Genomic DNA, 24690 nt, shown 5'->3' on the forward strand with positions numbered 1-24690 from the left:
GAAGTACGGCAACATTGAAGAGAATGACAGCGCACGTGCTGCTTAAGATCAGCTCTGGGTTGTGTGAGGGGAAATGTGTAGTGTTTGGGGCAAGAGATCTCTAAGTTTGTCTCCAATAGTTACAGTAGGTGCGTGAGTGATGGTAGTGACTGTTATCAAATACACCGAAAATCAACATCTTATTCCACGAAACGCATACACATACACACAAAAGCCACAACCAGTTATTGTTCTCAAATGAAAAAATTGTGTTAAAATATTAAATTGTTCGCACTAACTATCTTAAGTCGCGGCACAAATCACAATCAAAAGTAGCATTTAAAGCAATAATAGCACGTGTATTAAATAAAATTAGTACCGGTATACGCAACCGGAGTTGGACAGTCAGTCAAACCGCAATGACATACAGAAATACAGGTTTTGCTATTCCCGCTAAAACGATAAAGATGGATGGATACATTCTGAAACACGAGAATAGCGGTAAGAGAAAGTGAGCTACACTAGCGACAAAGGATCTCACTTGAACGAAATCTGAACTAAAGAAGAATGCATCCTGGTTCCTTTTCACTTCCTCCGGCTGCTACAAACAAACAAACAATTGCCTAAAGACAGTGATGCCAGTTGGCGGGAAATTTCCCGTAAAACGGGAAATACTGAGCACTGCCGGGAATGCGGGAATTTTTCTTTAAAATAAGCTGAAAACGGGAAATTCTGACATTCTCGACTTTTCTGGTATGTTTTATCATTCATTCATTTTTTCTTCTTTTGCTCTTCTCTCTCTCACACGAACAATTCCTTCACTGACTTATCTCAATGTTGACCAACTAAGCAGGCATATAGCCAGCACAAACTACTAGTAAAGACAAAGTGAAACAAAAAGGGTTTGGTACTATGAACTCCTGCTGCGATCTGACCGTGAGTAAATACCTGATCTTTCCTCTGTGCTACCCTTCCCCTCGCACATGTGAGGTTGGTTTATTGTTTCCAAAATAAATTGGGTACAGTTGTCTGATGGTTCTGTGTTTTGGCACACACACTGGTGTCACTGCTATGCTTCGATAATGAAAAGAAATATCAAACCCATCCGATACATATGATAGGAAAAAGCAGAAATCGGGAGTCGATACGAAAGCTAGGTATAAGATCTGTAACGTCGAGCTCTTTTGTAGTAAAAGTGAGCTTCACAGTATCACAATAAAACTTTAAGCATGTAGTTAATGTAATGCAATAGCAAAATACTTTGTCTATTGCTACCAGGGGTGGACTGGCCATAATCAAGTACCGGCCCGCTGGCCGCTGCGCCCTCCTCACATCAGTGCCTTTGCGCCTTCCTCGGGAGGGGCTAAGACCCGTCTTAGCCTCGGGAAGGCGCACAGTTTCCTCTCTGAACACATTAAAAAAAGCTACATAATTATTTTCTAAATTCGCTAGCCTTTGGCCAGCTAGTGCTCCACCCCAGACCCCGGTATTTCCTCGGCCTGCGGCCTCGCTCTTTCTGTTTTCGGCGTGGGAATGCTATTAATGATACTAGATTTACCTCTAAATATATAGATTTGACTCTAATATCGGTCATTTTGGACGATTTTACATATAACCCTTACCAACCCCACGCTCCGCCCCAAATCCTAGTATTTGCTCGGCCTGCGGCCTCGCTCTTTCTGTTTTTGGCTTTGGGAATGTCATTATAATGATGTTAGGGACCCTGAAATGTATAGATTTGACTCTAATATCGGTCATTTTGAATGATTTTTATATATCAACCCTCCCACGCCCACTGCTCCGCTCCCAGATCCCATCTTTACTCGGCCTATGGCCTTGCCCTTTCTGTTTTAGGCTTTGTTGGTACCATTAATGATCTCAGCGACTTCGAAATACGTAAAATAATCTATCTACTATATTATAAATGCCATTGTATATGAGTATGTTTCACTTCTCCTCCTAGGCGGTTCAACATTTTGAGCAAACTTGGCATAAATATTCTTTGGTACCAGGTAATCAACACTGTCGGGGTTAGCAACCTCCAACTCTCCCCTTTGCAGAGGGGGAGGGGGTGGAAACTTGAACCCAATGCTATTTAAATGGGGGTTATAACAGTAGAAATGGTTTCAATGGTATAACGTAAGAACGAGAAAAATAATTTTAACGAAATTTTGGAAACATATAGGCTATAGCGTGACATAAAACAGCCTTGGTATATAACTCCACTAACGCCCCTAACGGCGGGAGTGGGAGGGAGAGACATGTATAAATGATCCAAAATGACCGAGATTAGAGTCAAATCACATATATATGCACCGACTGACGATATTGTGGATTTAAGGTCTACAAAATGTGATGGAGTGAAGTGCAATCCTTGCTTTAAGTGCGCCTTTGATATGATTCTGCAGTACAATATGTACTCAAGACTCTACACAGGATTATTCAAAGTTTATAAGTATCTCCTTACATTACCGGCAACACAAGTGCCCTGTGAGCGAGCATTTTCAAAGCTCAGATACATAAAAACAAGACTCCGTTCAAGACTTACAGATGAACATCTGGAATCATTGTTCTTGACGAACTCAGAAAGAGACATTCTGACCAAAGTAGACAACAATCTTATTATTGACAAAATGTGTGAGAAAAGCAAGGAGATGCGAAGGCTCCTTCAAGCATAAAGCAGTGACTTTACTTTCATTTTCCAATTTTTGTTTCTGAATTTCTTTTACCGCTAGGTAGGTATATAGTTCTAAATTTACTTTTGTTAATTTGTAGTAAATGTTTCATGTTTACTTTTTATCAACGGTTTTAAAAATAGATGAAAAATAAGTTAATGTTATGATGAACATAGCTTTAAGAGGACGGAAGTATGAAAAATAGCATAAGCCCCAAACTTAACTCAACAAATCTTCAGTTATTATTAGGCTGTTAACAAATGTAGCCGAAGAATTTAAACAACTGGTGTGATTTTTGTAGTCTCAGTTAAAGTGTGCGATTTATGTAGGCCTAATATATTTAGTACTCAAGGTCTCTTTGTTTATGAAAATATTGAATTTGTATAATTCTATCGTGATTAACTGCAATAGCTACTTAATCTTTTGTTGTTGTTGTTTTTTTTTGTGTGTGTCTGTGTACTAATTTTCCGGGGGAGGCCCCCCGGCACTTTCTTTTATTAGGACGGGGTATTCCATACAAGCGAAAGCCTCGGATGGACGGCGCCCTCCCAGAGTATGTGACCGCGCCCTTTTTACATAGCCAGTCCACCCCTGATTGCTACAGCTTTTTTTTCTATTTTTAGCAAGGAACAAGTAATGTGCTGCAAAACAAAAATCTTGTTAAAACCAGAAAATTGTATTGTTTTTCTTTGCCGAACACTACATTCCCTTCCAAACCATAAAGAAAACCATAGTGTTAGTTAAAAAAAAAAAAAAAAAGTTCAGTGTTCTTGATTTAATATTGTGCCAGCATCTTTGTGATATTATCATACATAACATGTAAATAGTGGCTTCTACGTTACGAGAATGAGTTCAACTGCACGTTATAGGCCCTCTAAAGTGATATTTTTCAAAATTAATAGGTGTTATAAATTTTATCTATTTTAGTTGGCGGGAAATTTTGCGTCTAATCGGTAAATTTCATGGCTATGGACGGGAAATTCGCCGTTGCAAAACTGGCATCACTGCCTAAAGAGCGATCGTGGCTAAGGAAATAAGAAACTGCAGAAGAAGGTGATTTTAAATAAAAAGTTGCTTTTGTGAACGTTCTTGTAAATCATTTCATTAACACTGGCAACATAAAATAAACGGGAAGTATAAGAACAGTGTTAAATTCTTATTATATTTCAATTCACAATGGCTGGTGAGGAGTCTGTTAAGTTGGAATTGATGTGCAAAGAAGAAATTGCTTTTGACTTACCTCAGGAAGATCCACTCGAAGGGAAAGGATGGACATACGAACTGATGACTGACAAGAAAGAGTTAATATTATCCACAACGGAAGGAGAGGGAACAATGGACAATGATACAGCTATGTGTTCTTTGGATGTGAAACTGAACGTTGATAGAGTGAAATCAGAATTAGCAGTAGAAGAAGATCCTGAATTTGAAAGGAATATAGAAACGCCTAGAAAAATAGTGGTTCAGGAGACTTGCGCGTCATACTATAATGACTTCCAACAATTAACAACAAAAAGTTTAAATTCACTTCGCCCAGAAAGGTAATGTTCAATTTTTCATATACTAATTGGCCCAGATTGATAATACGGTTACATGCGTTCGGAAAGTTTGTTGGCTAAAAGCAATACTTCACGAGAAATATTTAGGTATGGGAGATATCTCGAACGTAAGTTAGTAACCTACAATTAGGAAATTGCAAGGCACAGAGAGACAAGCTGTATACAAAATAAAAATAAGATGGATACGACTCATACAATTCTTACGTAGTTTAGATCTTGATAAACTAATTATTTCTTGGTAATAGTTAAGAACAGCTACTTCTCATCTCCCGTGCACGAGGATACGTCTTACTGTTGCACTACCTAAACACCCTAAGTACAAGGGCAAGAACTCAGTCTATTACCTACTTTTTAACATCCTAGATAGTCAATGAATAATTCCTGAAAGTATAGCGTTTCTCGTCCTTCCCTAAATGGGAAGTACGGCTCCTTAACTATAACCGCACATATTTAAAATATGGGTGCTCGACAATATTGTTTTATTTATATAGAGACTTATGTATAATAAGAAATAGTGATAATAGTATTTATCCTAATATTTTGCAAATTTAAACGTGGAATGTATTATATTGGAACAAGAACTATGGACGTGTGTGTTTTTACTTAGAATTCAGCTCAAATGTTTCTAGCCTCATTTTTCCGGAGGGCTTCGAATGACATTAGTAAAATACAAGAGAAAGAATATTTTAACCATCAATGGATGTTCGTTAATTGTAGAGGTCCATACATCAAACCATTTCATAGCTGCACTCATTTCTTCCAAGGAAGTCGATTTTTTACATTCCCAGGAATCATTTCTAGAGTATGGACCTAAATTTCTCACTTTAGGGGCTTAGTGAACGTACATGATATGTGAATTATTGTACAAACAACGCTAATCAGCATGTGCTAGATGGCCGGTAAACATAAGATTGCTATGCAGATTAGGGCATTACGCAGAATGTTGGTAAACGAGGATAGCGAAAATTCTGTATTTAGGGTAAACTTACATGTCTTACGTGTTGAATGTGTTCTTGTACGTTCCTAAGTATTTTATAAGTAACATCCTGAAATGCTTTCTTTACTTGTATATTTAGTTCCAAATTAACACAATATATTAGGGACGTAATTCCTTAGTTATATGAATTCCCTCCTTCCCAAACGTTTTTCTAGTTTTGTGTCATGATTTGCCACATTGAATTTTGATATTTCATTTCGCTTACAGTGATAACTAGCTACCGTAACACGGGATTATTTTGCACATTGGGCATTACTTCCCACAAAATATGAAAAGAGATTCAGTCATCTGTTAGTAAAACCCTGAACTGTAAACAGATTGGTGGTAGTTCATATTTTTCTCACTGGGTGTCTCTGTAAAGTCATATGGTACTATGTTACTGTGGCGTCGCATATTCTGTCTGCTTCTATGTGTGGAATGCGGTGAGCGGGTAATTGAATTTTGGTTTCATGGCGACGATCGTGGCAACTATTCTCAACCAACTTTACTGAATAAATACCTTAGTTCTTTTCAGTTTTAGTAGTTAAGTTTAACAAATTTTGATTTGTGTTTTTTACAATTTAGAAATTTATAAGAACATCCCTTGGTGGAGACTACAAAGAAAGTTTCAATTCGTTCTATTTCAAGCGCGCTTTACAATTCGATTTTTTTTTTTTTTTTTTTTGCGCTGCTCTGAGCCTATCGTAGAAGTATATATTTGACATCTAGCTATTCCTAGTATAAGAGGCAAGTAGCTCGCGAGTTTTTTTGTTTTTTTTTTAATGAAGAAGGAAGTATTAATGTTTGTACTGACAATAAATGAAATACATTTTGATCGTAGCTTTAAAGTTGTTTCAAACTTCTGATCAGAACGGCTCCTAGTCTGCGGATAGTATAATTTGAGAACGTTTTATTTCTTTTAGCCGAGTGCAATAAATTGAGATCTTATTTGAATATATAAAGGAAAGCAAGAATATCTCAGGTACAAACCATGAAAAATTTCCCAACCATTCTATTTTTAACATCTTTCAAACTTTAACAGCTATTGCCAGTTATTTCGCTTCTAACTGCAGTGAATATAATTGAGATCACGTTTTTCTTATTAGGTGAGTTAAATAAATTTTCTTACTCTACTTTTGGATTTTAGATTTGTGTTTTTTTATTTAAGAACAGTTTTAGGATAGAACATTAAGAATAGATCTATCAATACAAAATAACTATGCAAAGTATCTATTTTGTCAAAATAGAATCTTAGTATGTTTTAAAAATGTGCCCGACGTCGGTATCTTCTTTTTGGGTTCCCTTTAAAGGGGGGTGTTCATTATGACTACAAATCGATTTCTAAGTAACGTTAGTTTCAATTTTTGTTATGGGGTAGCAGCATTTTATCAGATAATGCTCTCGTTGTACTGTTGAAAATGGTATTTTATAAACGACTTTTCCTTCTTCTACATAGAAATGTAGAACTTCTGTATAGATCATCATTATTATTTAAATTCATTTCAGAACGATATTAAATCAAATTTCATTGTGGGTTACTGAGATATACTCACAAAATACCAGGGAAGCGTTATTTATTTATTTATAAATTAGCCTTTTTAGAGTCCAGATTAAGAATATCATTAATACAATATTATTAAGTACATCCCGCCTTTCGAACAAAATTTCTTAGTATGATAGAAAACTACATTGTATAAGCTGCATTTCATTCTTGAATTTAGGTTTACATTAGGAAAGCACGATGATGGTTGAGTCCAAGTTTTTATGAGACAAATATTTAAACTGCTTTAAGAAAAATTATTTTTTCCCCTTTTATTATATTTCTTACACGAGGTAATATATTCTATGATCCAATAGAAAGTGCAGGATTGTGAGAGTAAAACGAACCAAGACAGACGAAAATGTTATGGAGTTAATGGTTTATAGTTTACTTGTGTATCAGTTTTCTGATATATTTTGTTTCCACGTATTTTTCCCTTTCTTTAATTTGCACTTTTCTCAATTTTTAAGATTTTTTCACAGCATTTTATACTAAATTCCACCAAGATATGAGTTTTCTATCATTTTGTCAGTACTTGTGTGTATTGATAGCTTTTTCCATAGTTCATACTTCCTTTTTGGACAGGTCTACATTTTTGCTCTTAAAGTTGTAAACGCTGAGCTATTCCATATGAAATCAAGAAGTTCACGAGTGAAGCCTTAAAAATTAAAGTTAGATTTTATGTTTCAAATGAAATTGACGTTTGTTTGATTTGCACACGCTGATAGCTCAAAGCTCATAGGATACAGGCTTGGGTGTCGTTTCTAATCTTGTGCATCACCCTTTACAAGATTTTCCATTAACAAACCTGGATTTCTTTAATTTGTACTATTGTTTTCTTTTGAGATTTTAGCCTGCATTCTCCGTTTTTTGTTGACTACTTACAGCTTTATCTCGGGTACTTGAGTAATGCGTTTTTCATCCTTGTAAATGTCTATTTCCTTTGTTTTTTTCTGGTTAGTTATGACTCAGTAGGTTAGGAAAATGCATTTTAAATTTTGCATCGGCCCTGAATTATAACTCGATCTTTTTCTCCTTCGTTTCCTTCTCCTTTTTAACCCTTAAGGGGAAATATGTGTATGTCAGACACCTATGGTTTTACTTTGTATTACATTGGCAACACTGAATCACTCAATGTATCGGTTCTCTCAGTACCTTCCAATTATTTAGTTGTATGTGTGTCGCAGTAGTCCATTGTTGGCGTAATGTCTGAGTGAACATTTATCGATGATTTTAGAAAGAGGCACACATTTCCATTATTGTTTATATTTTTGCGTGATTATTCGACATACATTTCCTGAAGAGTTTTGCTTTCAAAAATTTTTGTGGCTTACTTTTATTTACAATGAAATAGAAGCTATTAAGCTCTTGAAACATACTATTTTGTTTGTATGAGATTTTATGTTTTTGCAAAATATAGACCTAGTACCTCGAGAAAGAAATTTAAGAATGAAACTGTAAGTACAGCAGATTCTTATTTAACGGCAAAAATTCCAAAAATGCTGAAAGTACAGAAGGAATTTATATTATTGTCTTCAGTAGCTTCTGACTGAGACGCCTAATTTTTTCCTCAAAATCAAGAATTACCTACTGACAGTGAGGGCGATACCAATTCTGATACAGTGCCAGGTATGAGGTCAAGTAGTAACAGAACTGTCAACGTGAGGAGGCCTAGTGAAGTTTCATGTGATAACGAAGGCCTTAGATACAGAGGTAAAAACAGGTTTGTTTGGAATTGAAATGAACCGCTAATAAACCGAAGGGTTCTTCATCAAAACATAGAGGGATGCCTGGTATAGTCACCCATGTAAGAAATCTGGGGAAAAAATCTTGTCTAAGTTATGTGATGATGATATAATTCAGGAGATTTCAATATGAAGTTGGAAGAAAATCGAAAAAATTTTGAAGTAAATTAGAGCAAAGTCAAACTACAGATCTACTGATCTATCTAAAAATAAAGCCCTTATTGCTCTCCTAATATTGTGTTCTATTTGTAAATCAGGTTACGAAGACGTGTATTCACCATTTTCAAGACATTTTGGGACGACCTCTATTTAAAGCTACCATGTTCGTTAAACGTTTCCAAGCTCTTGGACAAATAGCACATTTGAACAGGGCAGCAACATATGGACAAATAGCATATTTGCAGGGTAGTAATATGTAGAATTATACTAACTTAAAATTTGTCAGTTTTTAAATTTATGTACTATTTTATTTAGAAATTGAAATATTTTCCGAATTTATATTCCAATGTAACCGAATTATTACATGTAATTCTTGTTTATCATATTTTGCTCGAAGTACAAAATATAAAGTTTCATTATTCTACATTACACATACGTTTTTAAAAAAAGATATTACTTTATACATTTCAGTGTCCCACAGACACGCATTTCCTGTAAGCGAACAAAAATAACGTTCCTTGTTCGGGTTTAAGATATTTTCTGAATATCAAAATTACTCTACTAGCATATATTTTACAAAAATGGAAATTTTAAAAGAGCTGGGAGTGAATCAAAAACTACTCTCTCTTCTTTGTCTTCAGTTAAATATAATGTTACTATTTGGATGAATCCTTCGCGATTAATTCCAATCAGTATTGTCTTAAAATCGATAAGATAAAGCGCAAGGAAAATGGAATTAAAACAAGAAGAAACAGCTGGCATTCAACAAGGATATCATCTAAAAGTTTGTTCTTGGCTTTCTTTCCATTCTTCCGAATATCTCTTTTCCATTTTGTCTATTGCCAAACAACATCTGGAATTACAAACATGTATTATAACGAACATTAACAAAACGGAAGTGATTTTCACCTGTTTCACGTTATTTCGAGAGAAGATAATTTTGTTTATAACAGGTTTTCGTCTTCGTTTATAAAGATTTATAATTTGTGCTGAAGTAATGTATGATTTTTTCTTGCTTTCCTTGTGTCTTTCTTCTCCCGATATTCTTTACTATATATTGAGCTAAGTTATGAAATTAATTTCCTATCTAGAAAGGTAGAAATAAAAAAGTTAACACGGCCGAAAATATATACAGTAAAAGCTACTTTTTCATTTGTAACTTTTTGATGTTCTTTTAATTTGTGTAAATTACATTCAGTATTATCACATTTTCTGCACAGTTTAACCAGGCTTTATGTTTGCACCAGAATATAATTTTAGTTTGTTAATATCTGAGGTTAATTTGATCATTTGCTCACTTTTCCATTTTTACGGTATCTATGTTTTGTCTACCGTTCTCCCCAGCTTCGGTTTATGACACAACGTATGTACGGAAGAAAAAGCGTGACTTGCCGTAGCAAAGTTGGGATAAACGCAATAAACAAGTGACAGAGAGAGAGAGAGAAGGATGTGTAAACTTTCGGGAAAAAAGCGAAAATCTATATAAACTTTCCCAATATATTTACAAGATTCTAACAACGACAGGAAACAGGATTTCATGGCCACAGGACTAATCCACGCAGTTAAAAGAAAGAAATAGAAGTGTAAAGATATTTCACCAACACTAGCCTCCACTAACCACTGGGCAATAAAATTTAAGATATCTACAAGAAAAGCAGAATTAAATTATTATTAAAAAAATAATGTGTTTTGAGAGTAAAATATAGCTTGTACGTACCAGCCGATACTTGAACGCGGCTTCTTTAAAAAAATAACACGACCTAGTTCCGACGTGTTCATGCGAGAGCTTGTAAATATTATTTTCGAAGATTTATTTACGCTGTCAAAACATTACATAACAAAACTAAGAAAAGTCATTCCCGCCATGCTTTCCCTGTCTCAGCATGATGCATATTAGTATATTAATTTTGTTTGTATTAATTTTCCTCTCTTAGAACTGAACGTGAATGTAGTTTATCAAATCTATCTAGTGCGTCTCTAAGTGATGGCGAAATATTCGATCTTTTTTTTTTCGCTCCAATTGGAGAAATATACTGGCATGTCATATTTCGGGGCATGCTTGTTGCCATGTACGATGTCCAGCTATCAGACATAACCTGAAAGAATTCAACTGAAGGAAGGAGCTACTATTTCTTAGAACGCCAGTCTCCTTAAATGTTAGTGGTTAGCTGACTAGGACAAGTAATAAAAAATTGGATTAAAGAGAAATAAGTGAACGTTTAAGAAATATTTGGAACAATTCCTATTATGTAGCTAAACGCAATCATCAAAAGAAAATGCATGTCATGGTAAAAAATAATTATAAAAGGACAAATTGGAATAATATATACCGACCTTAAAATTAGGAAAGGGAAAAGGAATTTAAACGAAGAAACGATGGAAATGTTTATAGGTCATGGTTCCTATAATTCTTATACTAGAAGATTAAATACCGAATATGATTAAACATGTCACTGCATGGTAGACCAAACGCCGGAAGAAATCAGTGTCGGACTAACTTATGGCCAACGGTTTGCGCTTCCTACAAGCAACGGCTTTTGGGTCAAATATGTGAAATGCCATATGATCGTTTTTCTGAAGTTTGAACCCACAGAGATCAAATAATCTATCTATGTGACTACTCTATCCTTGAATTTTTATTATGTTCAACTTTTCAATTTGGATTTCAGGGTAAAATTTGTACATGTTTAAATATTTGGTCCTCTAGCTATATTTTGTACATTTCAAGTTGGTAGCATTGTTATCCCGGATGTGTAGGCCTGTATCAGAAATATTCGATTAAACTTTTCTTTACAAACGTAAAAGTTATAAAATGGCCTTCTGGCAATTTTGATAACTCACTACACTACCTGTGATCCGAGGAGGTGTGTTTCCAAACCTAGTAACTTATTATGGAATAGCTATCATTTCGCTGCGTTTAGTTATGGAGAAAGAATTTAAGATAAATACTGTGTAGAAGTTGTACCGTATACTGTATGAATACTGTATAGAAGCTCTACCGTATAAGAGATGTAAAGAGTATTTACCAACCTTATCTTTTAAGATTTGTGTGTTTCTAAGATTGCTGAAGGCAATGGTTTCATGGTAAATTCAAGGTGAAAACATAATAGTGTCTGGAGAAAAGTAAGATCATTAAGTCGTTTCAATACGTTTCTGGTTTTAAGTTTGTTAACGTTGAGTTTTGCGCTTAAATACAATTACTATTAATGCGAATACATTTTACTACTCCTCTGGACTTTCCTGACTGGGTATATACTATTCATTTCACTCCGTTTGCTTCTTTGGAAATAGTTCCGCAGGTGTGAATTCGTTTTGCTAATGTGTACGCTAGGAAAGTAGTACCCGAATCATGTGCTGGCATGTGATGGTATTATTGCCACCTCGCATACAATTTTGATATTTGGTGACTTTTCACTTCACACTCAGTTAAAATAAAAATTAATGGTTTAACAAATTCTTCATTACCATAAACAAGTAATAAAAATATCATTTAAATTACCTTGTCGATTCCATAATACTTAGATACAAAATTCAAAATATCTATGTTGCATCCGTTAGTGCGCTCTAGTTCTGAAACTGAGTTGTTGACCACGCGGAATTTACGTGGCATTTCACACCAGGTGTTGACAATAAGGTAACTCTGGTTAACAAAAAGAATGTCTTTGTAATCCACAAGGAGCGTAGCAGTTTGTGTGTTGCGTAAGCGGGAGGTTGTACGGGTAGTATGGAGTTGGAGAGGGGTAGGTTCCGAAGAAATCAGCAGGAGGCATGCATTTTGCTGTGGTCAAATAATATCAAACCATAGAATGTATTCCTTCGATTGTAACGTTATAATTAAATTTAACGTATTTTTCATCACATTAGCCCAGTTCAAATACTAAGATAAGTTACTGCTATCAGGCACCCTCAATTTATACGTATATTTGTAATAACTAGTGATTGCATAACTTTCAAATTAGACACATCACATTCACCACAACTACATTTTATTCTGTAATCTCCATTAATAAATACCAGTTGCCATAGCAAACCGAAACAAAAATTCTATTTTATTACTGTAACCACAAATAGAGATTATATATCTAAAATCAACATATATTCTATATGTTTTTTCTTCTTCTTCTTAACAACAGATTGTGCACTTTTAAGTAGTACCTTTCCCCAAGATAGCTACAAGAAAAATGGAAGTAATTCACAAATATATAATATCGTTGCATGATCTGAATTGGCATGTCATGAAATCAAAGAATACAGAAGAGAAAAGTTTCAGACCGTGCGTTTTCAGTGATGTCCTTAACAAAATCATTCAAAGTGTGACTAACCGGACTTCGAAACACGAAAACCTTTACCACAACTTTGTGTGTTCGATCGAAGGCGGATTTCTGATTTAGAAGACGTACTACCGTCAAATGCAATGAACAAAATCTGTGGCATAGATGAAGGGAAAGCTATCGAAGAACTAAAGATTTATACAGATATTTAGTCCAAGACATCGCAAGGAGATGTTGTGAGTGAATATGATATTGAATATGTAAGTAGTGAGTATGAAGAGGAAGCATGTTGAAGCGATATTGAACCAGGGATGTAGGAAATCAAAATAAACTTGCAAATCCTGCCTTACTTTTGCGTTTAAAATTATATATGAGTATCACATGTATGACTTATGTTATACATACCTTTTTAAAATGTACAAGTTCCTCCTTACTATCCCTCTTACACATGTAGAAAGGAAGTTGTAAATATGCTTTTCTTGAAACTCAATATTATAAAATAAGGATTGAGAGCAAACCACGGGAAAGACAACCTTCAATCTTTAATTTTAATGCAGTATGAAAGGGATATACTAAATAAGGTGAATAAAGATGTCTTAAATAATAAATTATGTCATGATAATGCAGAATTGAAAAATTTCTGATATAAGGTAACGATGTCCTTCCTTCTTGTCATCTAAACAGATCAAAGTAATAAAAGTTAAATGCTATATATATATGATGCACTGCCACTACATATATATAAATATAGTGACAGTGCATCAATAGTAATTAAGCTGTCTGAAACCAAAGTGAACTATCATAACTCCATTTTCGAGCTGTCAACAAGTATGTGTAAAACTGGAAACCCGGGATGTCAAATACCACAAAAAAGGTACATTGCCACATTTTTACATCATCTTTTCATGTGAGTTTATCCACCACTCTTTCCAAAAATTATAATTTATCACAAATTATGAAAAACTACAAAGTTTAACCTGGTTGCTGATAGTTTGAAAATGCATTTAGTTCACTGTTTTCAGACAGCTCAATTGAGGTCCCCATAATAAAAGGGATCCAAGTTATACATGACGTTTCCAAAAAGTTTTATTTATAATCGGAAAACCACTCTCCGGATCACAATATGCAAACTTCAAAAACCTCATCGCACTCCACTCGAGGGTCTACCAATGAGTGAATTGTGTCGTGGTTATCCTCCCAGCTTATATACAGATGGTGATAAGAAAAATGAAAACACCTGTTGTTGGCAACACGTCAGATGTATGGGTAGACAGTGATGTGGCACGTGCAGCGCCGGAACGCTGGTGGTGGTGTGTTAGGTCGGTCTCCATACTACGTCAGGCGCAGTGGAACAGCAGTGTCCAGTGGCTGCCTCAGACGGAGGTAGTGTAAAATGGGACAATTATCAGATTTTCAAAGAGGGCAAATTGTTGGTGCGCGGTTATTTGGAGTGAGTGTGACGGCAGTGGCTACTATGTTAGGTGTGTCGCGTGGGACAGTGTCGAAGGTGATGACGGCCTACACAACACACGGGAAAACCACATCGGGGAAACGGAATAAAATCATGATTGACAGGTCACGCCGGGTATTAAAGCGCATTGTCACCCAGAACCGTCGTGCCACTGCGGAGCAAGTGGCGGACGAACTCAACCAGCACCTCCCCACCCTGTTTCGACAATCACAGTCCGCCGCGAAATACATGACATGAACTTAAGGGGTCGTGTTGCACGTGCCAAATCGCTCATCAGGAACCATAACGCTTTCGCACGCCGCAAATGGTGCCGCGACCATGCAGCTTGGACCGTTGAGGACTGGAAACGTGTGATATGGTCGGATGAGTCATCCTTCACCTTATTCCCAACACGGGCTGTGTTTATGTGTGGAGAGCATCCAAAGAAGCTTATGATCTCCAGTGTCCCCGCCCAACTAAAACATCTCGGTGGCTTGGTGATGCTGTGGGCCTATGGTCAAACTTAGCGGACGAATCACTGCCTACGATTATGTCGAAATTTTGGAGACCACTTGCATCCTATGGTCCGGATGTTGTTCCCGGTCAATGACGCCATCTTCCAGGATGATAATGCACCCATTCACACAGCTGGAGTTGTTGCAGAGTGGTTTGAGGAACATCGGGATGACGTTCAACACCTTCCCTGGCCCGCCCAATCACCAGATCTCAACATAATTGAACATCTGTGGTCCGTCTTGGAAACACGACTCCGGCGACGATTTCCACCTCCATCCTCTCTCACAGAACTGGCCGATGCCCTGCACGAGGAATGCTGTAAAATTCCACTTGCTACCATTCACGACCTCTATGCCTCCATCCCACGTCGCATCAAGGCTGTTCTGAAGGCGAAAGGTGGCCCGACACCATTTTAATCTGGTAAGTTGCAATTTCGTTCAGGTGTTTCCATTTTTCTGATCACCATCTGTGTTTCATTATGCAGAGTCAATTTCCTAGACATTAATTTATCTACTTCAAAAGTCACTTCCCTTGCGCTACAAGGTCTTCACCTTATGTTTGATGTAGATGTATTATTGAGTGTAACGGAATAACATTATGTGGTTTTGAAACTTACAATTTTGAGCGTTTAAACGGTCTGCGAGGATAGTTTGTAATAATACTCCACATACAACTGTTTATCAGCAAGTTAAATAAAAAATACGCATATGTTATAACGTCCGTATTTTACATTCAGTGCGCCTTATTAATGATTTTAGGTTTACGCCCCTCACAGGTTATCATTATAACCCTTTTAGAAATAAGAACACTATTGATATTAGAAAAATCCAGAGGCCAGACTAATCCAGAGGCATGGGATAACATCAAAGCGTAAAACAGAAAATTAATTTGAGAACTTAGCTCAATATATAGTAAAGAATATCGCGAGAAGATAGAACAACGAAAAGAAGAGAAAAATCATACGTTACTTTAGCACAAATTATAAATATTTAAAAACGAAGCCGAAAATTTGTTATAAACAAAATTAGTTTCTTTCGAATTAACCTGAAACAGGCGAACATCACTTCCGTTTTGTTAATGTTCGTTATAATACATGTTTGTAATTCCAGATATTGTTTGGCAATAGACCAAATAGGAAAGAGAAACAAACCATAACAAAATGATATTCGGAAGAATGAAAAGAAAGCCAAGAACAAACTTTTAGATGATATCCCTGTTTATTGCCAGCAATTTCTTCTTGTTTCAATTCCATTTTACTCGCGCTTTATCCTGTCGATTTTATGACAATACTGATGAGAATTAATCGCGAAGGATTCACCCAAATAGTAACATCACATTTAACTGAATACAAACACGAGAAAGTAGTTTTTTCATTCACTCCCTGTTCTTTTAGGATTTCCATTTTTGTAAGGTATATGCTATTTGAGTATTTTTAAATTCAGAAAATATCTTAAAAATCAGAACGAAACGAAGGAGAAAGGAATTGAGTTTAAACTTCAGAGACGATGCAATATTTAAAATGCATAATCGTAACCTACTGAGTTATAACCAACGAGAAAAGAGAGGCAACGAAAATAGGCAATTACAAGGAAGAAAAAGGCATGAAGCAAGCGTCCTAGATAAGACTGTAAGTAGTCTACAAAAAACGGAGAATGCAGGCTATAATCTTAAAAGAAAACAATAGTACAAATTAAAGAAATCTAGGTTTGATAATGGAAAATGTTGTGAAGGGTGATTCATAAGCTTAGAAACGACACCCAAGCCTGTATTCTATGAGCTTTGAGTCATCAGCCAGTTCTACTCGAACAAACGTCAATTTCACTTGAAAATCTAACTTTAATTTTTAAGGCTTCACTCGTGAACTTCCTGATTTTATATGGAATAACTCCGCGTTTACAGCTCCAAATGCAAAAAAAAAAAAAAAAAATAAAATAAAATAAAATAAAATAAAAAGGACCTGTCCAAAAAGGCAGTATGAAGTATGGGAAAATCTATCAACACACACAAGTACTGAAAAAATGATAGAAAACTCATATTTTTTGGTAATTCAATCGAAAATAGTGTAAAAATAATCTTAAAAATTGTGAAAAGTGCAAATTAAAGAAAGGGAAAGATACGTGGAAACACAAAATATATCAGAAAACTGATACACAAGTAAACTATAAACCATTAGCTCCATAAAGTTTTCGTCTGTCTTGGTTCGTTGTACTCTCACGTTCCTGCAATTTCGATTGGATCATCGAATATATTCCCCCTTGTAAGAAATATAATAAAAGTGGAATATAATTTTTCTTAAAGCAGTTTAAATCTTTGTCTCATAAAAACTTGGATTCAGCCATCATCGTGCTCTACTAATGTAAACCTACATTCAAGAATGAAATGCAGCTTAGACGGTGCAGTTTTCTATCCTACTAAGAAATTTTGTTCGAAAATCGGGATGTACTTAATAAATTCGTATTTATGTTAATATTCTTAATGTTGACTTTACAGGGCTAATTTATAAATAAATAAATAACACTTGGCTGGCATTTTATGCGTACATCTCAGTAACCCACAAAGAAATTTGACTTAACATCGCTCTGAAATGAACTTAATTAATAATGATGATCTACAGGAGTTCTATATAAAAGAACGAAAAGTCGCTTATAAAATACCCTTTCTAAAAGTACAACGAGAACATTATCTGTTAAAATGCTGTTGCCCCATAACAGAAACTGAAACTAACGTTACTTAGAAATCGATTTGTAGTCATAATAACCACCCCCCTTTAAAGGGAACCCAAAAGGAAGAAACCGTCGGGCACATTTTTTTTAAATATATTAAGATTCTATTTTGTCAAAAAAGATACTTTGCATAGTTATTTTGTATTGATAAATCTATTCTTAATCTTCTATCCTAAAGCTGTTCTTAAATAAAAAAATACAAAATCCTGCAGGACTTGTATCTATGGCCATTCTCACTTATGTCTAAAATCTAAAAGCAGAGTAACAAAATTTATTTCACTCACCTAATAAGAAAGACGTGATCTCAAATTACATTCTCTCCAGCTAGAAGCAAAGTAACTAGCAATTGCTCTTAAAGTTCCAAACATGTTTCAAATAGAATGGTTGGGAAATTTTTCATGGTTTGTACCCGGGATATTCTTACATTCTTTTATATTCTCAAATATGATCTCAATTCATTTCACTTGCCTAAAAGAAATGAAACGGTCTCAAATTATTTCATCCCCAGAGTAGGAGCCGTTCTGATCACGAAGTTTGAAACAAGTTTAATACTACGACCGAAATTTCTTTCATTGTTTGTCAGCACGAACATTAATACTTCCTTCTTCATAAAAAAATACTCACGAGTTACTTGCCTCTTCTACCAGGAATAGCAGGATGTCAAATATGCATACTTCTACGATAGGCTCAGAGCAGCGTAAACAAATATTCGAATTCGAAAGGGCTTGAAATAGAACGAATTGAAACTTTCTTTGTAGTTTCAAGCTAGGGATATTCTTACAAATTTCTAAATTGTATAAAGCACAAACTCCTTATTTGTTAAACTTAACTACTAAAAATGAAAAGAAATAAGTTATTTATTCCGTAGTGTATGTTGTAGAATAGTTGCAAGTAAAGGGTACAAATCCGATACAAGTTAGGAAGATATTTCCAATCCTTATTCTTGAAATATTATCAAACTTGTGGTTGGTAATAACTGTTTTTACGCTTCTCAACACAAAGGATATAATTTGAATTTGTCTTATCCGTAATAAGTGAGGGAAACACATTTGTTACTATGTGATACAATATAAAATATACAACTATGTCCGTAGATAACAAACTAAAATTATCCGTTTCTTCTATTCTTTACGTACTCTAAATTTTGGCCCCTCATTTACGCTCTCTGAGGAACTGACGTGGAAGTTTTTCACTACAAATCACGTTATCGCTATCCGATGAGTGAAATAATTAGTTATTTTCTACAATCTGTTAAAGGATAAGAATATATGGTAAGGTAATATGGTCAACCACTTGCACCTTCGTTACTTTCTGATTATTGCTAGTGCTCCTATGTTTGTGCTCTAAACATAGAGCTTATCATAACCTGCTCTAATGCTAATCGGAAAAATCGAAATATATAGCCTACTAGGTTTGGAATTTTGCTTTTACAGAATTTTTGCAAACAATGCCTCTCGTGTGTTATTAGCATCGTGAAACACTCTTGTCATTATTGCTTTTTTATGCTAAAAGTAAAAAGGGAGTGTGAAGATAAATGCTAGACTCTGAATACCGAAAAATTGAAGAAATATGTTATACATCACATTATAAAATACAGGAAGCTGAACTGTTTGAAATAAATATTTAATATGTTGGGCTTGTTCATTTAAGTGGCATTTAATTACGTTACGTTCATTCAAATGGGTATCATAAAGACGGGAACAGGATTAAATCTGTACGTCAAATATTATAATCTGGGTGTTCTCTCTTGTTAGAGAAAGGACAGTTGGCACACTAGCCATTTTTACTTTTAAAAAAGTGTCGCCTGCAGCAGTGTTTCCGGAAATAAACATTCAAGAGAGAGAAGACGAACAATCTGAATACTATACTTCAGTACAAAAAATTTGACACCAACCTAATCTGGTATTAGCTCCAGAAATGGCTGAATCGATTGGTATTAAATTTTACGTGTCAGCAGTTAGCCAGACATGTAACTCATTTAGAAAACATTTTTATTTTTTCGTACGTTACTGTCACTAGAATTAAGATCCTACGACTAAAAGAACAGATTTAAATTTTACGCTAAAAATGGTGAGTGGATTATCCTTAGGAGGTTTCTTTACGCTATTACAAGTGAGCAAGTGATCTACGACTTACGAGATGAAAACGGGCAAATTCCGCCTTAATATGCATTTATGAATAACAGATAATGTTTTGTATATGGTACTAGTTTATATCTGTGGTTACTTTATATTGAAGCACTTCGCAAAGTGTAATCTGAGCTGTGAAAAAAACAAGGATTGGTTGTTAATGGTTGTAATATCAAAATTCTTCGTGTTTCATGTTTTAAGTGCATGTTTCTTATTTTCGTATCAAACTGAGACATTTATATTTTTGTAATTTGAAATAGTTGCTTTTAAGCCATATCAATATGGAGGCTAGTGTTTTAGAACAATTTCAAGCAATGTTGACAGATGAATTAGAGAAACAATTAGAAACCAAGCTTAGAAAATGGAATTGAATATTGGACGTCTAGGACATAAAATAGATGAATCTGTAAGTGATTCAATTGTGAAGAGAACCGCGGCCGCCAGAGGGTTAATGGTCTTTGTTAAGTATCACTGAAGAAATCACTATATTGTGGAACATCCTATATATAGGTTCAATTCACTGGAAGTTCGCCATGGAGATCGGTATATTGGTACCTCACTGTATATAATGGATCACTTTTCACTTGTTAACTATAAGGTTATTCAACGTATATGACGATAAATCACCTGTTATATTTCTAATCCCTCATTTAAGCCACCATTATACCACCATTAATAAAAAGTATATATTATTCATTTAAATTTGCAGTTTATAAGTCCTTTTCTTTCATTCACTTATTTATTTATTTATTTATCTATTTATTTTTCAACTGTGGGTCTCTCAGAATGAGTGGATGTTTCAATTGATTTTCCAATCTTGTTCACTGAACATATAACATATTTGAAATCATAGTAAACACCTTAAACTAAATGAATATACTGGTAGACATTAACACAAAAATACTTAATTACTAAACCATAATAGAAAATGTGTATATTTCGGAAGTGTTGCCTAACAACAGTGTAAACGCTAAAGCCGGAATTCCTAATATGTGTATTTAGTGTAGTGTAATGTGTGTATATGCACCTTTTATTACAACAAACTTGTTCAATACTCAAACCTTTTTATTCAAAAATATTTTGTAATATTTAAGTACTAAATATAAACACATAATGTAGCATTAAAATTATAATACAAATTAATATATATATATTCATACACAAAAAACATTAATAAAGCAAGACAATTTTCAGAACAAGCATTTCGTAAAATAGTTATAACATTACTTGTATACTGATTATTTAAAATACTGTATCACAACTTACTAAATAACAAAAATTCTAAAGGAATGCAAAAACATTTAAAGTCTCAAGTTTCAATAATCATATTACTCATACGGCAAAACGAAAGACTCATTAAAATGTTTCAAATAAATTTAGAATCGCAGGTCAGCTCACAAAACAGTCCCTCTTGTCTTGCTGTTATTTAAACACATATATATGAAAACTTACATTTTTTTTAATTATCAGTAGTACTCGCAAACAAACTTCTATTTTTACCAAATCATCAACTATAACAGGTACATAGGCATCAACACTAATGCACGGATCTTTACAACATTAGCGAACACGCGATCTTTAGCTGATAGAATCATTACTTAGTCTTATTTTCAACAAACATCTTATTGGCTACGGCAAAGTAAAACTCTACTAGCACATTTATGGGCATTGATCGCGAACGAACATCACAAGAGGGATATTCTATCCACCTCCAAAATATTAATGATGCACAACAAACGGTTCCTACTCATCTATCATTCACAAGCTAGGCATTCGGGAAGCAAGAAGGAGTAGCTATCTACGGAGTGATCCGCCCTCTAATGGCCATTGGCATCACGTTAAAATACGCATTCATTATAACAGTAAATTCATGTAAGGATGCCACTCTAAATCAGCCTTTTGGCATCTTGAAAATAGCCCTAAATCATTTATAATGCTCAATTGCCATTTAGTTGAACTCAAACGTGCACAGCTCTAAAATACTTTATATGCAATCATTTTGTTCGCTTGACGAACGTTATCAATTTTCACGTGCCTAGTTGGGTCATGCATTACTCCCTCAACATACCATGAACAACGGGACCTACCCATCACTAGATTCCTCAACGAATCAAAAAAAATATCGTTTTTTTAATATCAGAATTCTCAAATCTAATTTAAAATCCGTTACATAGTATTACTGTTGTGTGAATCATTCGAACCGAAATCAGTGAAAGATTTATGGGGTTTGTAAGTTTCAGGCTGAAGGCCACCCAAAATTGCATGATTTCTTTTTCTTCTTTTTTTTTAAAAAAAGGAAAATACTTAATTAGACTCAAACAGTGATTTAGACGGTTCTTATTGTTTCAATCACTTCTTGGAACAGTTTCTGCGTGAGTCACTTGCTGGAAGTGTTCGTGCCGTTTGAGTGACGTTCTATTTGAAACATTGGTGGTAGTTCATATTTTTCTCACTATATGTCTCTGTACAGTGATATGGTAGTTTGTTACTGTGACGTCACATGTTCTTTCTGTTTGTATGTGTGGAATGCGGTGAGCGGGTAATTGAATTTTCGTATCATAGTGACAATCGAGTTAGCAAGTGCGATTGAGAAACCGTAACATGAATTTAATACAAAGAATTTGAACTTGTCGTTTTTAAATATGTTTGAATTAGATTCGGATATTAACTCATATCGCTTTGCAGCATTGTGTGGTTTCATTGAGTTAGAGAAATCCTAATATAGTTGTGGTCAAAGGCTGAAGATATTTCTGATGTATGGTAAAAGTGGGCGTTTATTGGTTAGTCTTGTTTGTAATAATAACAAGTGTCCTCGCTTTAGTAAATCGACGTCTGTGCGGAAAGGAACATTTTTCAGTAATGTGTAATTGAGTATTGCGCATGTTTTCTTGCTATCTTATTTTTTCGTGAATCATCACTTGTGAGTTCATTATTTATGAATGTTTTGGTATGGGGAAACGGTAAGTGCTTTCGTTATTAATTGATATTAATTTTATTCTTGATTTGCTTTGCATTTGAGTTTTTAGCAAAGCATTTGTTTGGCTGCTGGTGGTTCTATTATCTTGGTGAGATGTAATTTAGTTTTCCTCGTCATGCTGCACTAATTTATAATTAGTGATGATTCTTTTTTCTAAATTTTCCTTTTTACGTCAGCTTTATAGTACTGGTTTGAATAAATATTGTTTTTTTGAATGTTTTTACGATACTTGAGTGGGGGATTGAGGGAGCGGTAGTCCCCATTTAGATATCAATATTGATAGTCATCACTTCACCTGGATTGATTAGGTATAGTGTTTAGTAACATTTTGGCCCTTGTACTTATAGCAACATTCTTAAGATTGTACATTACCTTGACTCGGAAAGTGACTGTAACCGATTCATCTGATCCGGTTCCGGGAGCAATTGAGGAATGATTCCTAAACTGCTCTGGTAACCGGATCAGATGAATCGTTTGCAGTCACTGTTTGACCGAAAGTAAAGATTTGCCGAAGAATCTATTGTTAGTGATTCCAACATGTATAAGCTACAAACCTACTCACAAAAATTTAGTGATTTCTAAAATAAAAAAAAAAGAATTTTTGAATGAAGGTCCTGTCAAACTACTTTTCTGGATTCTCCGGTGTTCATAATTATTTTTCTAGCAAGAAATTCATTCCGGCATCTACCTAAATAGGAAATTTACCGAACGTGCAAACCGGTGCAAAGTAACCGCGAGTATAGGCTGAAACCCCTTCTCCCAGTTTTACGTTTTTTATGACTAATACGTTAGACATTTCAATTTCAACTACTGCATCAAAGTCCCACTATACATGGTAGTCTACGAAACTAATTTAATCTTGACGGAAATTCTTATAGATGATATCTTTCAAATTTTATCAGCCTTTACAGTGACTGCTTTCAATACCTCTACAAAAATAAACTTTCCCGGTAAGTAGAACTGAATTTAACCACCAACATTACAGCCAAAATACAGTTACGTGTTCTATCTTACGGTGGAAGTTGAAACTTCCGGTTTACTGCTCATGGTTTTCCCGACAGAAAACTGTGAAACTCTTTTCGAATTTTGTGCAAAGTAATGCCCGATGTGCCAAGTAACCCCGTCTTATGGTACTTCAAAGTAGTTTTATGCAAAACATCATAGTTTTCAATAAAGAGTAGGTTATATATCATTATTTGGTTTAGCTTAACTGGGGAAAAGGAATTCCTATGATGATATTATTAATTTATTTTTTTTCTCTCTCTCTGTCATTACGTTAGGAATATAAAGCTCGATTCGTATACTAATTTATAACAGGAAGTTAATATACATTTATAACTAACATTATGGAGAATAGCACTATAGATGTGAAAGACCCCAAAATATTATGAAGAGTAGAGATAAGAAAATGATCAAATAGGGCCGCTATCAGTATCGAATCCATAGTTTTCTGGCGCAGTAAATGTTGCTCTTTGGTATTTATTTTGCTTAATTTTTATAATAATAGTTATTATTATAATTACGATAAGGAATTGGAAATGTAACGGTAATGGGCATTGAAATCGCAAGAATGTGTTTTTTATTTATTCTCATCAGTTTCTTATTTCAAAATTCTTTCTATATGCAGTTCTTTCCTGAAGCTAGTGCTATTTCGCCTGGCACCTGGTAAAATACAAGTTTGTACAGTATTATAATAAGAATTTTTACCTAATACTGCGCAAAAAATTCGTATTGTGTATCATTTGTTTAACATAGCATACAAAAATATAACAGAAAAATATATATTAATAATCAGTACCTGTTGAGTAATCGAGGACAATACATAGTGATTCCAATGATGTGTGAAAATTTTTGTAACAACCTTTGAAAGATTCATCACTCGAAATCGAAAATGGAATCAATAATCACTACAGTTTGGAAATACGTCTCAAATAAATAAAAAGCTAAGAAATTGTGTGTGATTCATATCTAGTCCCATTCGTTCTGTAAGA

General features: G+C 34.7%; 1 protein-coding gene across 2 annotated transcripts in view; it reads left to right on the plus strand.

Annotated features, from left to right (window-relative positions):
• Positions 1–3668: 3668 nt before the first annotated feature.
• The window catches only part of LOC145690954 (uncharacterized), a 57010-nt gene continuing 35988 nt past the window's right edge, over positions 3669–24690 (plus strand). For both annotated transcript variants that reach the window (XM_081766420.1, XM_081766421.1), the window contains exon 1: positions 3669–4195. In XM_081766420.1, the coding sequence (XP_081622546.1) occupies positions 3831–4195 (365 nt within the window). In that variant the 5' untranslated portion in view covers positions 3669–3830. The remainder of the gene's footprint in view (positions 4196–24690) is intronic.

Source organism: Thermobia domestica, chromosome 7, assembly GCF_964235325.1.
Source record: "Thermobia domestica chromosome 7, izTheDome1.hap1.1, whole genome shotgun sequence".
Lineage (NCBI taxonomy): Eukaryota > Metazoa > Arthropoda > Insecta > Zygentoma > Lepismatidae > Thermobia > Thermobia domestica.